Here is a 13732-nt window from a genome sequence, read left to right as displayed (position 1 = left end):
GAGGAGGAAAAAAGTGGGGAAAGGTGCTACGGGAGAAAGAGCTCTGCCATAGGAACAGGGCCCCTGGGTCCCAGTCCAACACTGGCACCAACCTCTTGTTTGACAGTGAATAAGTCGTCACTTCACTCCCTAGCCCTGGTCTCCTCTGTCAGGTGGTTAAAACTAGATCGCCTCCAGTCCTAGCATCCCATTAACTGGTCAGAAGGGCATCATCAGAGAGCAGCTCAGGAGAACAGAAGTCAGGCTGCAGGGAGGAAAGAAGGGAGAGGCAGGACACATAGATGTTCGCTCATTCAAGAAGCTGGAGAGACAAGGGTAAGAGAAACATAATGGTGCGAGAGATGATCAGCGGGGCCAAGTTCACACACGGCCTCTTCACTGTGGAAGAAAGAAAAGTAAAATAATTAAACATGCCCATTTTCACAGAAATATTCGGAGAACACAGTGGGGAAATGATTTAAGTGACATAAACATTTCTGCAGAATATGAGTATTTAAATCAGAGATATTAGCAGTAAATTTCTTTTTATTCTCAAACAAAATGTCAACATAGCAGATAAGCAATGAAAACAAGAGAGTACAAGCTGGAGATTTGGACACTCTGCACACACAAGCTGGGCATTTGCCCAGTCAGCACATCTGGGTCTCAGACTTGTAGACCTGCTCCTTACTTTGGTCTACTGCCTTTTAAAATGCTCTCCAAAATGTCCTTCAAGCAAAAAGTCACATTTTCAAATGTGGAGGGTGCCCCTGTAAAAACATTTCCTAACAACATTTTTAGGAAATTACAATTTTTTAGATGTTGAGGAGTTACCATGGCAACAACAGTATGGGTCAGGGTTGTAGCCCTAAACTCCATAAACACAAATACCACACTGGCTGGAAAACGCTGCTGCTGAACAAATTTTAGAGGGGGTCAAGGCAGTCTCTTCTCCAGACTGGGGAAGAGGCAATAATGAGAGGCTTTTTCAACCTGTCACCTCCCAGGCAGCAAAGACAGAACCCAGCATTACCTCATGACAAAATGGCAGAGTCCCACTGGGCTCCATCCCTCTGGTGGGGCAAGGAGCAGTGCTTTCTAAGGGCAATTTTGACAGCATCTGGACATTACTGTGATAAATGACAGGGTTTAAGCGACGTGGCCAGCCAGCATCTTGGTAGGAATGTCGTAACTTCTTTGCTTAGTTTGTGTCCTCATTTGTCTAAGCCCTCATGTTTACCATTATCACTCTAATTTCTGCTTTCACTTTTTCTAGGATTCCAAAACCGGGTTTTTGGAGAGTTCTTACTTGACAGTTAGCTGTAGTTTCTGAATAAACAGCTTGCCCCAACATGTCAGAAACTATCCTTGGCCAAAGTTCTAAACGGACCTGCATGGTCCTCTGCTGAGCCAGCAGTCAGGCCTGGCTGCCTTGCTGTCCCCAACCCTGCTCCTCTACCCAGTCCTGGCCTGCCACCTGCATTCTGCCCAGCGGGGTGTCATCGTTTAAACTGCATTGAGTATCTTTGAGCGAAGGGGCAGCTCCCTTCAAAAGATGTGACTGGCCTATGTATTTAGGGCCTCCAATCCTATGTGATGGTCAGATTCAGTTGTCTTTCAAGTTAATGAAATAACTTCCACAGCAACACTCAAATGAACTGAGAAATGTGACCCTTGTCATCAGTTTAACTTCTTGATACATCTGCTGTAGGTCTGCAACAAAACGGTCAGCTCAGAGGCAATGTCACCTAAAAGGCTAGAGTGATTTCCAAACAACCTCATTTAAACAAACACCAGACAGCGTTTATACATGGAAGGTATTTGTTTAGGAACTAAATTTCACCAATATACAGTGTCTGTGTGTGAGCGGTTTACTCTGACACCTGCTAAGCATATACTACACATAAGACCTCTGAAACATTAATAGCCTTGAGTTTATTTGGATTTTTTTCTGCACATACACAGGGCTAGCATGAGAAAGTCACTCACGAAAAACTACAGAGGGAAAAATGCCCCAGACAGAGAAGGAATGTAGCTAGTATGCTACTGGTTCAGGGTTCGTTGGATACTTTTACTCTCACATAGGTAGTCTCCAAAAAAAACCCAGCCTTATCAGTTCCTTTAGCGGTGATGAGTAAAGTTAAGACAACAGCCCATTCCCCCAACCCCGGCACTGTGCTGTCTATATTTTAATAACTAAGGGGGAAGAGAGAAGTTATCCACCTCCTAATACTGTGGAAACAGAGGGAAGACTGTGTATAGTTACGTAGGTAGGTAGTAGCAATCTCCAAAATGTTTAATCTCTGAACTTCCAGCTACCTCCAAGCAAGCAAAAAAGATGTTACTTCAGATGTCAAAGCCCACATACTAAAGCTCCCGTGTGTCATTCAGAGGAGGAAGAGTCCCTTAATGTGTTCATTCTCCCTTATCACATGGTTCAAGTAAGTCTGGTTACAAGTCAACGACTGTAAGCAGAGAACAGGTGGGTTACTTTTGTGAAGGCAGCTGAAAGCCTCATGGGGGTAGAGAGGGGAGGAAATAATCGACTATGAAGGACAGACGGGAGGTGGCATTTAGTGTGGCCATTAGCAGCCACGGAGAGTACAAGGGCTCCTCTGCTCCCTGCATACTATAATTACTAACACTTGATGTGATAATCTTCTAAACGAGAAAGGAAAAAAGACAACAAGAGACCAACCTCAATACTGGCCCCAAAGCCACAAGGGAGGGAATGAAAAGGGACTGGGAGCACTGGAATGAGCTGTCACAAGCCTATGCAGGAAACCCAAAGCCTCTGCGAGATCAGCTGGCTCACCTAACAAGACTGGTTAGGAGGTTTCAGGGCCCGGAACAAGGCAAGAGCTGATGGTAGAAGGGAAGTGCAGGGACAGCTTGCACCGGGCATCCACTGCCTCCCAAAGCTTCGCTCCTTTGCTGGGGGACAACGAGGACTAGCAGAGATAATACAAGGGCCAGTGAGGTGGCCAGCCCCCAGCAGGCCGCATCACCGCTACTGCTGCTGTTCCTGTAACTTAGTGGGTAAGGGAATTATTACAAGGCAAGCAGAACAGCGAGCATTTCAGATAGATGTGTTTACTTCCTTCTCTTTCTCCCAATTGTGGTCTTTCCTGCCCTCAAAAGAAGCAGGAGAGGAACAACTTTATGCCACAGTCCTCGAGAAGGTACAAAGTAAAAGTGACTTGGAGCCACATGTGTGATTAACCACACATCCCATTCGGCCCTGCCTGCCAAGAAGCGTGGATCCAAATTTCACAGTCAGTCATACCAACCAACCACATTAACCCATACAGCTAACAACTACGCTTTTCTTTTTTCTTTGTCCTCCTGCATTTCTGCTTCTACTGTTGAGATGTCTTGTAATAAGCCCATCCCAAATCCTTGCTTTGGAATGAGGCAGAGAATAAGCAAATACACGGAAGTTAGGAAGGGTTCTGAACTTTCTGAGAGATAAAGTTATTAAACCTGGTCCCTTTCCCATGACAATGGAGCCTTCCAGTTCTTTCCTCCATACAGCCAGTTACTGGCACACCCATTAACAGTTGCTGCTTTAACGTCAGGACAAATCCATAAATTTAAACATCATGTCCTTTATACACATAGGTAATGCTAACGAGGGGGTTACCCTCAGCAGCTTTTCATAGTAAACAGGCAATTAGATAAGTCGGAAATAGGAAAGACACATCACCACATAAAAGCAGGTCGCAGTAAGAATTAGATAGGAAACAAAATTGTTGCCATTCCAGCAACTAACGAAAGTATGTTACCGTAAACAAGCCGCTGGTGGTGCTATAACCCCTCTCAGGAATCAGGAAACACCCTGTGGGCCCAAACTCTGATGGGGGGGGGGGTGAGGGGGTAGGGGTGCATTTTACTTTGAAGTCAAAGAGCAAGAGGAGCTAGTTTTTATAGGATGAAAATGAGGACACCAGTGCCCGCTTATTCTAAAAGACAAAACTGATCTCTCCGGGCTGTTTACTGTCATTTGCCCTTCTCTGCCGCCAGAGAGTCTTTTTCAAGTTTCCTGTTCACTTCCAGGCCTGTTGTTTCCAAAACCAATGATTACAAATGAGAGGTGTGGTCTCAGATGAAAAATACAATTATAGTCTCCGTGCTGTCCTGAGGAGAACCCAGCAGGGAGGCCGATGGCCAAACACTGCTGTGCTCCAGAAGGCTTTGTATACGTTACCCTAACAAGCGAGTTTCTGATACAAATTCTCTGCTGGCCTATAAAATTGTTTATCTAACTTAAGCGCAACTGTCTCCCCAAATCTTGTCAACCTGCTGCGTTTATTACTTCCAGGGGTAGGATCTGTCACCTCCTCCACACAGGAAAAGCAGCAGCCTCTCCTCAGCTGAAGAACCTTAAGACTACTGGGAGGTAGGAATTCAGTACAATGTTAGAGAAGGGTTGATTTACAATAGATCTTCCTGCTGATCCTGCACCAGTAACAAGCTGGGGGAAAGAGGGCTGATGTAGTAATTCCCTCCCAGTTAAGGAGGACGTGGTGAAAAACAACTACCTTGGTCATCAGAGTCAAAGTCAATTATACCTGGGAGCCAATATGACATTCTTTTTGCTAAATTATAAGCAATGACTTCATTTCATTTTGAAAAATATTTGCCTTTAATATTCAGTAGAGACACACAGGAAGGCTACCTCTGGTCCTCCCACTATCACCCCCAAAACAGATCAGCTGTGATTTTTAGCACAGACCACACATAACAGCATATCTATAAAAACCAAGTTATCCGGGGTGCCTGGGTGGCACAGCAGTTAAGCATCTGCCTTCGGCTCAGGGTGTGATCCCGGCGTTCTGGGATCGAGCCCCACATCAGGCTCCTCTGCTATGAGCCTGCTTCTTCCTCTCCCACTCCCCCTGCTTGTGTTCCCTCTCTCACTGGCTGTCTCTATCTCTGTCAAATAAATAAATAAAATCTTAAAAAAAAAAAAAAAAAAACCAAGTTATCCACTGAGAACAACAGAAAAAAGTAGGTGACTTTAGGCTGGAAGAGAAAGCAATCTTGGTTTAAAAAAAAAAAAAGTGAATACAGTCAAGGTAAGCTTCATTAGCTAATTAGAATATTAGCAGGTTGAATTATTGCTTTGTAAACAGCTTTATGGAGATAAAATTCACATACCATAAAATCCACCCATTTAAAATGCAATCCAGTGGTTTTTAGTATATTCACATTTATCAATGGTGTGTAGTATATATTCATATTCAATGGGGGAACCATCACCACAATTTAATTTTAGAACGTTTCTGCCCCTCCCAAACAGACCCTGTACTCATCAGCAGTCAACCCCCACTTCTCTCTTTTGCCCTTCAGCCCTAAGCAACCACTAACTCACTTTCTATCTCTACAAATCTTTCTATTCTGGACATTTCATACAAACGGATTCATATAATATGTGGTCTTCTGCGTCTGTCTTCTTTCACTGAGCATGATGTCTTCGAGGTTCCTCCATGCAGCAGCACTTGTCGGAACTTCGGGCATTCTTATTGCTAAGTAACATTGCATTGTGTGGACAGATCACATTTTATTTACCCATTCATCAGCAGACGGACATTCAGGCTGTTTCCACTTTTTAACTAATATGAGTAACACTGCCATGAGCATCTGTGGACAAGTTTTTGTGCGGACATATGTTATCACTTCCCTTGGGTATATACTTAGAGAAGTCGAATTGTTGGGTCACAGAGTTCAAATGATTTTATTTTATTTTTTTAAAGATTTTATTTATTTACTTGACAGACAGCGAGAGAGGGAACACAAGCAGGGGGAGTGGGAGAAGGAGAAGCAGGCTTCCCGCTGAGCAGGGAGCCTGATGCGGGGCTCGATCCCAGGACTCCAGGATCATGACCTGAGCTGAAGGCAGACGCTTAACGACTAAGCCTCCCAGGCGTCCTCCAAATGATTTTAAAAACTGTCTGCACGGCTGCACAGTCATATAGGAAGAAGGTGAGAGAGATTTAGTATTTCTCCACCCCCATTTTACCATCCATAAACAATCTCTCTTTGCTTCTCTTTTCATCCTCTCGTGGCCCAACCGCTTGTGTTGTCCTCTACACTCACTCTCTATACATAAGATAGTCCAAGGTCTACTATATGAGAGCAGCTCAGAGCCAGAATGGAATTTCTGAAGATCAGGTAACCCAACATCTTGTTTTCCAACAGGACTGAACTACAAACATCTAATTCTTAGAAAGTCCCCCAAAGAAGGAAAGAAGTCAATTTCCCTCAGGTGCCTAGTCTCGGAAATGTCTTCAAATCACTAACCCCAAATCATACCTAGACTATATGAATATTGAAGAAAGAAGAAGAATAGGTTTTTAAGCAAATTTTAGAGACCATCTCTCTACTAGGCCCTATCTCTCTACTCCCTCACGGAACGTACTATGTCCCCAGATGCCAGCTAGTTTGCTGTATCCTCAGTACTGCCGAGAACGTTTTAATCTCACACCGAAATGCAAGTGTGGGAGAACTCTGTGGTCATTCCTAGAGCTATTTTTTCTTTTGCTTCGACAGTCTTATTTGAATCTATTTTCACAGTCAACAACAGTAATGCACAATTTAACAGCCAGAATCTCTGCTGTTGCTGCGTCTATAACAGCGTGAACTTTTCTTTTCCTTCTTAGTTCCTCTGAGGGAGCACATATAAAATGAGTAATTACTGCTGCTGCGGAATTGCTGGAGTCAGCAACGCTTCATAGGAACTGCGTTTCCTCCTCCTCCTCTCCCTCCCACCACAGTCTCCCCCATAAGTTAAGAATTAAAGACACATTACCAGGATAAAGAAATCTGCCCTGAAAGAGGCGTTGCAGCAACTGTGGCAAGCAACCAAAAGTATGAACAATAATTTCCAATGTAGCTGAAAAGGTCAGACGATTTGTCTTTGAAATGAGCCAACTCTGCACACTTTCACAAGATTAAAATCAGTTTGCTTTTCCTTCTGGACCCCTCACCTCTCCTATTCCTACTCCCCCCGAAAAGGCAGAGTGGTTAAGACACATAAACAGTTCTGGAAATTAACTTCCCTGACCAGAAGAAAACTCAAAGATAAAATTCCATTCCGCGTTCGTTTTCCTACGCTTCGCTGTGATCGGGATTTACTGTGGTTTCTCTCTCCCTGGAGAGATAATACCAGATTGATAACACTTCTGACACACAGAAGCTTAAAAACAGAGAGAATGACAACTGCATGTTACTGTAAAAGAAGTATGGTGACCGTTACCCACAATCTAGGTCACTTCTGAGCCACAGGAAAGAGGAGGCCATTTTTCTCTTCAGGTGATGACCTTGTGCAAGTGAGTTATTTCTGCACCTGTCACCTGTAAAATGAGGATAGTAACAGGACTTCGTGGGGTAAGTGTGTGAGTGCTTCAAAGAGTGCTGAGGACAGGTGAAGTACCACGGCACTACGAGCTTGGCTCACCACCATCACCACCACCTAGACCACCGCTATCTTCAAGAACCTGCCTAGATGACACAAGGAGCTAACCCTTTTCAGGCGAGTACAGAGTACTGCCATCTTTACTTGAACGTTCCCATTTCCACTGACTCATCCCGCAGGAGCAACAGGTTCATAAGACAAAGCGAAGAAAGAAGACAGGTCACAGGAGAGGATGAGAAAGACACTTTACAATTACAGAAAAACGGCACCTTATTTTGTTTTTTCACAGCCATGTTTCAAAGATGGAATTCTTAAGAACATTCTTTCCAACAGGGGAAGCCAGGAAAGTTACGAAGCTGAAAAATCTCTCTAGAAAGAAGTCCTAGAGTTGCCCAGTCCAGAGAGCAATCTGTTATTTGAAATCCTTCTCTTGAGTGTACATATGTCCTCTTCCCCACTTATATTCATACGTGAGCATCCCTGTTTAACCCAGAATGGGGGGGGGCAGGGAAGGACTCTTTGTTCAGAGAATTGTCTTTATAAGCTTGGGGGCAGTCAGCAGAAAGCCAGCACCTGCACTTACCTCTCTCTGGGGCTGGCCGAGCCCGGGGTCGGCAGCACGGAGGTTCAGGACGTGCACCTCCTGCGGCAGCCCTGTTGTGCCCCTGCTGGCACACCCCGACAAGACGGTGAAGCTCTCCATTAAGGCCTGGACCGGATGGGAGGCATTGACGGGCAACAACTCACACTGGGTACTGGGCTCTGGACCTGCAGAGGGAATCACAAACACAAACCCCTCAGAAACAGCAATGAATTGTGCTACAGTTAAATTAATTATGCTAGATGATCAAGCCACTGCCAATCCACCAGAGGAACCTTTCCAGGTAAGTTGTTTCCAGAACACAATGGCAAAAATGCTTAGCTATTCTAAAACCCCAATCTCTAAATTCCTTTTAGATGATTTTGATGTGTATTTGATTATTTAAATTCCCTTTTAGACACAAAAGTCACGATGTATTCCTCTGAATGGAGGAACTCCCGTTTGACAACTGTGTTCAATTCTTCCTTCCTCTCTTAGAAGAAAACCAGAAATAAATGGAATAAATTGCCTTAGAGCCCAATGATAGTATGCATAAATTAACAACTAAAATTGCACCAAAAAAGTATAAGATACAGTCCCTAACCTTTAAGCACTGCCCTTCTTAGAGCAAAACAAACTAAAGAACAATACAAAACAAGATATAACGAGCAGGGGCAATTGGGGCTAGAGTTGTATAGCAAAGTTTGGGCCAGAGATCAGAAAAAAACCCTCCCAAGAAAGGAAGAAGCATATGAATAGAGCCTCAAACAGAAAAGAACCCTGGTCACACTTGGCTCCCGCTTTCTCATTCTCCCTTTCTCTAATAATCAGAACTTAAATTCTAACATCCATTCCTGCCCATCTCTACCTCCTGTGGTCCTCACTGCCTCTGTCTCTAGACAACTGCAGATCTTCCTAAAAGGAGACTCTGGTGTCCAGCTCTCCAAGCCACCTTCCATGCAAGCAACATCCATGTCACCCAGGGTGCTCAATGTGATGGTGACTCCCAATGGGAACGCCTGCCCCTCCCATCTCTGCCGGCATGTCCTGTCCCTTAAGGACTGGTGGACTGTGAATAAAGCCCAAGCTCCCCAACCAGGCACACAAGGCCTTTCTTGACCTGTCCCTTCCTCTCTCTCCAGCCTCACCCCACCCCATTCCAGCAACCCCAAGTGGCTTCTCCAAAGATACCATGATGAGTCTTAACTCCACGTCTTTATTCAAGTGTTTCCTTTGCCCCAATTCCTCTTCCACTCTAACTCTGCCCCACAACAAACACCCTAAGCCGAGAGAGGTACTCTTCCGTCCTCACATAATATCCCTGCCCATCTCTGCAATTCCTACACTGTAACCACCAATGTATGTACATCTGTCTCTGCTAGTCTAATGTGACTTCCCAGACAGTGGGTTACTCATCTTTGTATCCTCAGCACCCATCACAGCACCTGGCATGTAGGAGATGCTCAACAAATATTTGTGAAATGAATCACTGAGCTTTAAAATAAATTGTCCCCTCCCTGACTGGTGATTAGGGCACCATTCTGGGGACTTGGATTTGGCTATAGGGAGCTAACAGGGGAGAGAGACTGCTACAACAATGGGAGGTACAACCCCACTTGGGCCTCACTGCACACTGGCTGCACTGATAGAGAGGGACATCCAAGAAGAAGGAGGAACCACAACACGCCTCTGCAAGTTTGGTGATGTCTTCCTTTGCTCCCTGGGGAGACTGGGACTTGAACATACAGCGTCTACTAAACCACAGCCCTCTAAGTGGAATCCAAAGAAAGACCTGAACGCACTCCAGTTGGTTCTTCCTGGCTTCTACATATTAAAAAAGTACTCTCCAGGATTACAGCCCCAGCATAAAATGCAAATTCAGAAATGCAGTTCAGAACTGGCAATCCCGCACCCCCACTGCTAGACTATAAGCAGACACCCTGCCTGGTGTGCCAAGTCTATTTCAGAACTCACGGAAATTATCGAGGCCGATAAAAGTTATCTGGTCTGAAATGAAGTATGTACCTTCTCAAATAATCACTGCTGCTCTCTGTATTGCTGTACTGTGCCCAGCTGCTTTCCGAGAAACAGAGGTGGTGAAGGAAGATGTCACAGTGGCAGAAGGCAGGAGGTGCTGGACATCTGATTCCCTGAAGTCCCCGTGTAGGGCAAACAGTATGAGCAGGTGCTCCCCTACCGTTTCCCCTCCAGCCCTCCCCAACCACAGTGGGATGCCTGGTGTGTTTCACACCCCTGAGCTCCAGAGTCTCCTGCTCCTACTCAACTTTGGGGACACACTAAACCCTGGGGACCTGGTTTCACAGCTTCCTGCCATGAATTTGCCATTGTCACAAATAAAGCACAAATAAAAATGCTTTTCGGGGGCGGGGGGAATGGGTGAAATAGATGATGGGGATTAAGGAGAGCACTTGTCATGAGCGCCTGGTGATCTATGGAAGTGCTGAATCACTATACTGTACACCTGAAACTAATATTACACTGTATGTTAACTGGAATTTAATAAAATTTAAAAGGGGACACCTGGCTGGCTCAGTCAGTAGAACACCTGACTCTTGATCTTGGGGTCCTGAGGGGTTTTTTTTGTTTTTTTTTTAAGATTTTTATTTATTTATTTGAGAGAGAGAGAGAGAGAGAGAGAGAGCAAGCACAAGAGAGAGTATGAGTGGGGGGGAGGGGCAGAGAGAAAAGGAGAAGCAGACAGGGAGCCCGACTCAGCTTGATCCCAGAATCCTGGGATCATGAGCTCAGCCAAAGGCAGACACTTAACTGACTGAACCACCCAGGTGCCCCTAGGGTCATGAGTTTGAGCCCCACACTGGGTGTTGAGACTACACAAAAAAATTAAAAAAAAAAACAAAAAAACCTTTTCAGCTCCATTTTTGTATGCATGTGCAAAGCTCCAACTGGCTTGTGGTTCCATCCAGAACACAACCGCAATCTGCCTGACTTGCCACCTCCTTGCAACGCCACCATCACCCATCAGGATCTGCCTTAAATCACCACACCGTTCATCTCCACACTGGGGTTAGAGCAAAAACTCACTGGCAACAAATGAGAGGACAAGGTCTTTCCCAAAGTGGGAGGGAATCAGAGAGGGGACATCCCAGTACTGAGAACCAGCAACCCTCACCTTAGAATCTATGGTTTCTGTCCTGCCAGAGTCCAGGGCAGGGCAAACCCCACTTAATGGGCTGCAGTTCCAGCCATGTGTTGTACAAGTCAGGCCAAAGTCAAAGAAAAAAGGAAGCAATGCACAGGGCACACTCTGATCGAGTGACTGGAAAACTGCACTTTACAGAGACCCACTGGGGTCAAAGTTTAAACACACTCCATATAGTGTATCTCCAACCATCAGACACATCAGAGTAGTAGTTAGTTTTTGAGGTTTCTTAGTGAATTTTTTGCCACAAAATTAAAAAAAAAAAAGCTACAAAATATGATTAAGCTATCCTTAAAGCCAAAAAAGCAAGAAAGAAAAGAAAAGAGGAATTATCCACCCTTATCCTTCAAGGGTATATAAGAAATGGTGCCTTCAACAATTCAACACACAATGTCAGTCTGGTGTAGTAAAAAATTAAAATAAATTGCTATTTATTAAGTGCTCACTATAGGCTAGGCAGTGCTAGGTCCTATACAACCTTGGACACCATTATAAGGAAGCGGTATTATCCCTAGTTTCAAGAAAAGGAAAATAAGTTCAAGACACTTAACCTGAATAACTGCTTTCAGGTTGCCCAGTCACCCAAGGACTGAGACACACCCACCTTTGGGGTTCACCTCTCTGTATGGTGAAATTTTCATAAAAACATATGGACATTTAAGGAAGAAATTATACCAATTCTCTACAATCTCTCTCAGAAGATAGAAGCAGAGGGAATACTTCCTAACTCATTGTATGAGGTCAGCATTACCCTAATACCAAAACCAGACAAAGATATTGCAAGAAAAGTAAACTACAGACCAGTATCTCTCATGAACACAGATGCAAAAATCCTCAACAAAATATTAGCAAATAGAATCCAATAATGTACACCGCAACCAAGTAGGATTTATCCCAGATATATATCAGAAAATCAACTGATGTAATCCATCTCACCAACTGGCTGAAGAAGAAAAATCAGAGGAAAAAAGTCACATGATCATATCAACAGATGCAAAAAAAGCATTTGACAAAATCTAACAGTCATTCATGATAAAAACTCTAAGCAAACTAAGAACAGATAGGAACTTCCTCAACTGGATAAAGAACATGTAAAAATAAATAAATATATAACAACCCTATAGCTAACATCATACTTAATGGTGAGAAACTAGAAGCTTTCTCATCAATATCAGGAATAAGGCAAGGACGTCCCCTCTCACCACTTCTTTTCAACATTGTACGGGAAGTCCTAGCTAATGTCTGTAGCTAGGTATGGCCATGTGACCAAATTCTGGTTAGTAAGCTATAACCAGAAGTGATACATGCAATTTCTAGGAGGTTTCTTAAGAAGGGAAGGAGCTGTGTTCTTCTGCCCTTTCCTCCTTCCTGTTGGCTGGAATACAGATGTGCTGGGTAGGGCCAGAGCAGCCATCTTGGGCCATAAAATGAAAACATGCTGACTGGGGCAAAGCAGTAAGACAGAAGTTGCCTGGGTCCTTGATGAACACAGAGCCACAGGATCAGCTCTGGACAGCTTCTTTTTATATGGAACATGTGTAACTTTTATTCAAGCCAATGTTGTTTTGGGTTTTCTGACATTTGCAGCTTAATCTACCTTTATTTTACTTCATCAAAAATGCCAACCGTCTTCCCACCAGAAACTCCACATACAAGGAGTCCTCCAGGAAGACTTCCCCACCATTCCTGTTCCCTTCCCCTGCCCTGCTGTGGCAAATCCCTACTCATTCTTCAGATCTGTCAAGAAAGCTTCTCTTATTTCTCTTACATGAGACATATACTTCATAATACTCTCATGGTACTTTTCATTTCTCTTCATTGCACTTCATGTGGTTATACTTACATAATTATTTGTTTAATGTCTACATACACCCAAAGACTGCAAAAACCACAGAAGAATGGCACCCTATCATTCTGTTTATTGCTGTATCCCTCATCCCAGCATAATGTCCAGCACCCAGTATACACTCAAATATTAATGAGGGAAGGGACACGGAGCAAAGGGAAAGAACCACGAGACGCTCCATGCTCAAAGGATTTCATACAAATAGGAGACTCTATCCCAGAGTTCTTCCTTTTACTCTTTACCCAGTAGCCCAAACTTCAATCTTGTATTAAATGTGGGGGAATCAATCATGAGATGAGGGGGGTGGCATTTTTGGTTGCTAAGAATCAAGTCCCAGGTGGGGCTTCCCCACCCTCAAATGTCACAGTAGGGCAGGAACCACAAACTTGTTTTTGTCCTCGCCTCCCCAACCACTCTGCTGGCAAGGCGCTTCCCTCCAGGTGGCACAACACTTCCCTCTGCCATTAGCAAGGCCCCAGCCTCCTGCCACCTCCAGGTTAAGCACAGGCTTTGCTGACACCCTCCTGAAGCCACAGCCTACCTCTATGTACTCTCCTGGCCCCCCCACTGGCCTCATAGTGGCTTCAAATGCAGGCTGCTCACACGATGCCAGCGCCACATCCAATGAACAAAGCCTCCACCTGGGAAGAGGGTGACCCACCCCCAGGCTCCACCACAAGCCTAAGCTAGCAAGGCGGCCACCACAGGGCCCAGATGCAGGCCTCAGAG

At 44.6% G+C, this 13732-nt stretch overlaps 1 protein-coding gene across 8 annotated transcripts in view; it reads right to left on the bottom strand.

The window, feature by feature from the left end:
• The window catches only part of TGFBR3 (transforming growth factor beta receptor 3), a 193911-nt gene that overhangs the window by 106432 nt on the left and 73747 nt on the right, over positions 1–13732 (bottom strand). For all 8 annotated transcript variants that reach the window (XM_026497623.4, XM_044383648.3, XM_044383649.3 and 5 more), the window contains one exon: positions 7980–8164. In XM_026497623.4, the coding sequence (XP_026353408.1) occupies positions 7980–8164 (185 nt within the window). The remainder of the gene's footprint in view (positions 1–7979; positions 8165–13732) is intronic.

Source organism: Ursus arctos, unplaced genomic scaffold (assembly GCF_023065955.2).
Source record: "Ursus arctos isolate Adak ecotype North America unplaced genomic scaffold, UrsArc2.0 scaffold_12, whole genome shotgun sequence".
NCBI classification, from domain to species: Eukaryota; Metazoa; Chordata; class Mammalia; order Carnivora; family Ursidae; genus Ursus; species Ursus arctos.
Note: the sequence above shows the minus strand (reverse complement) of the source record. Positions and strands in the feature narration are given on the sequence as shown.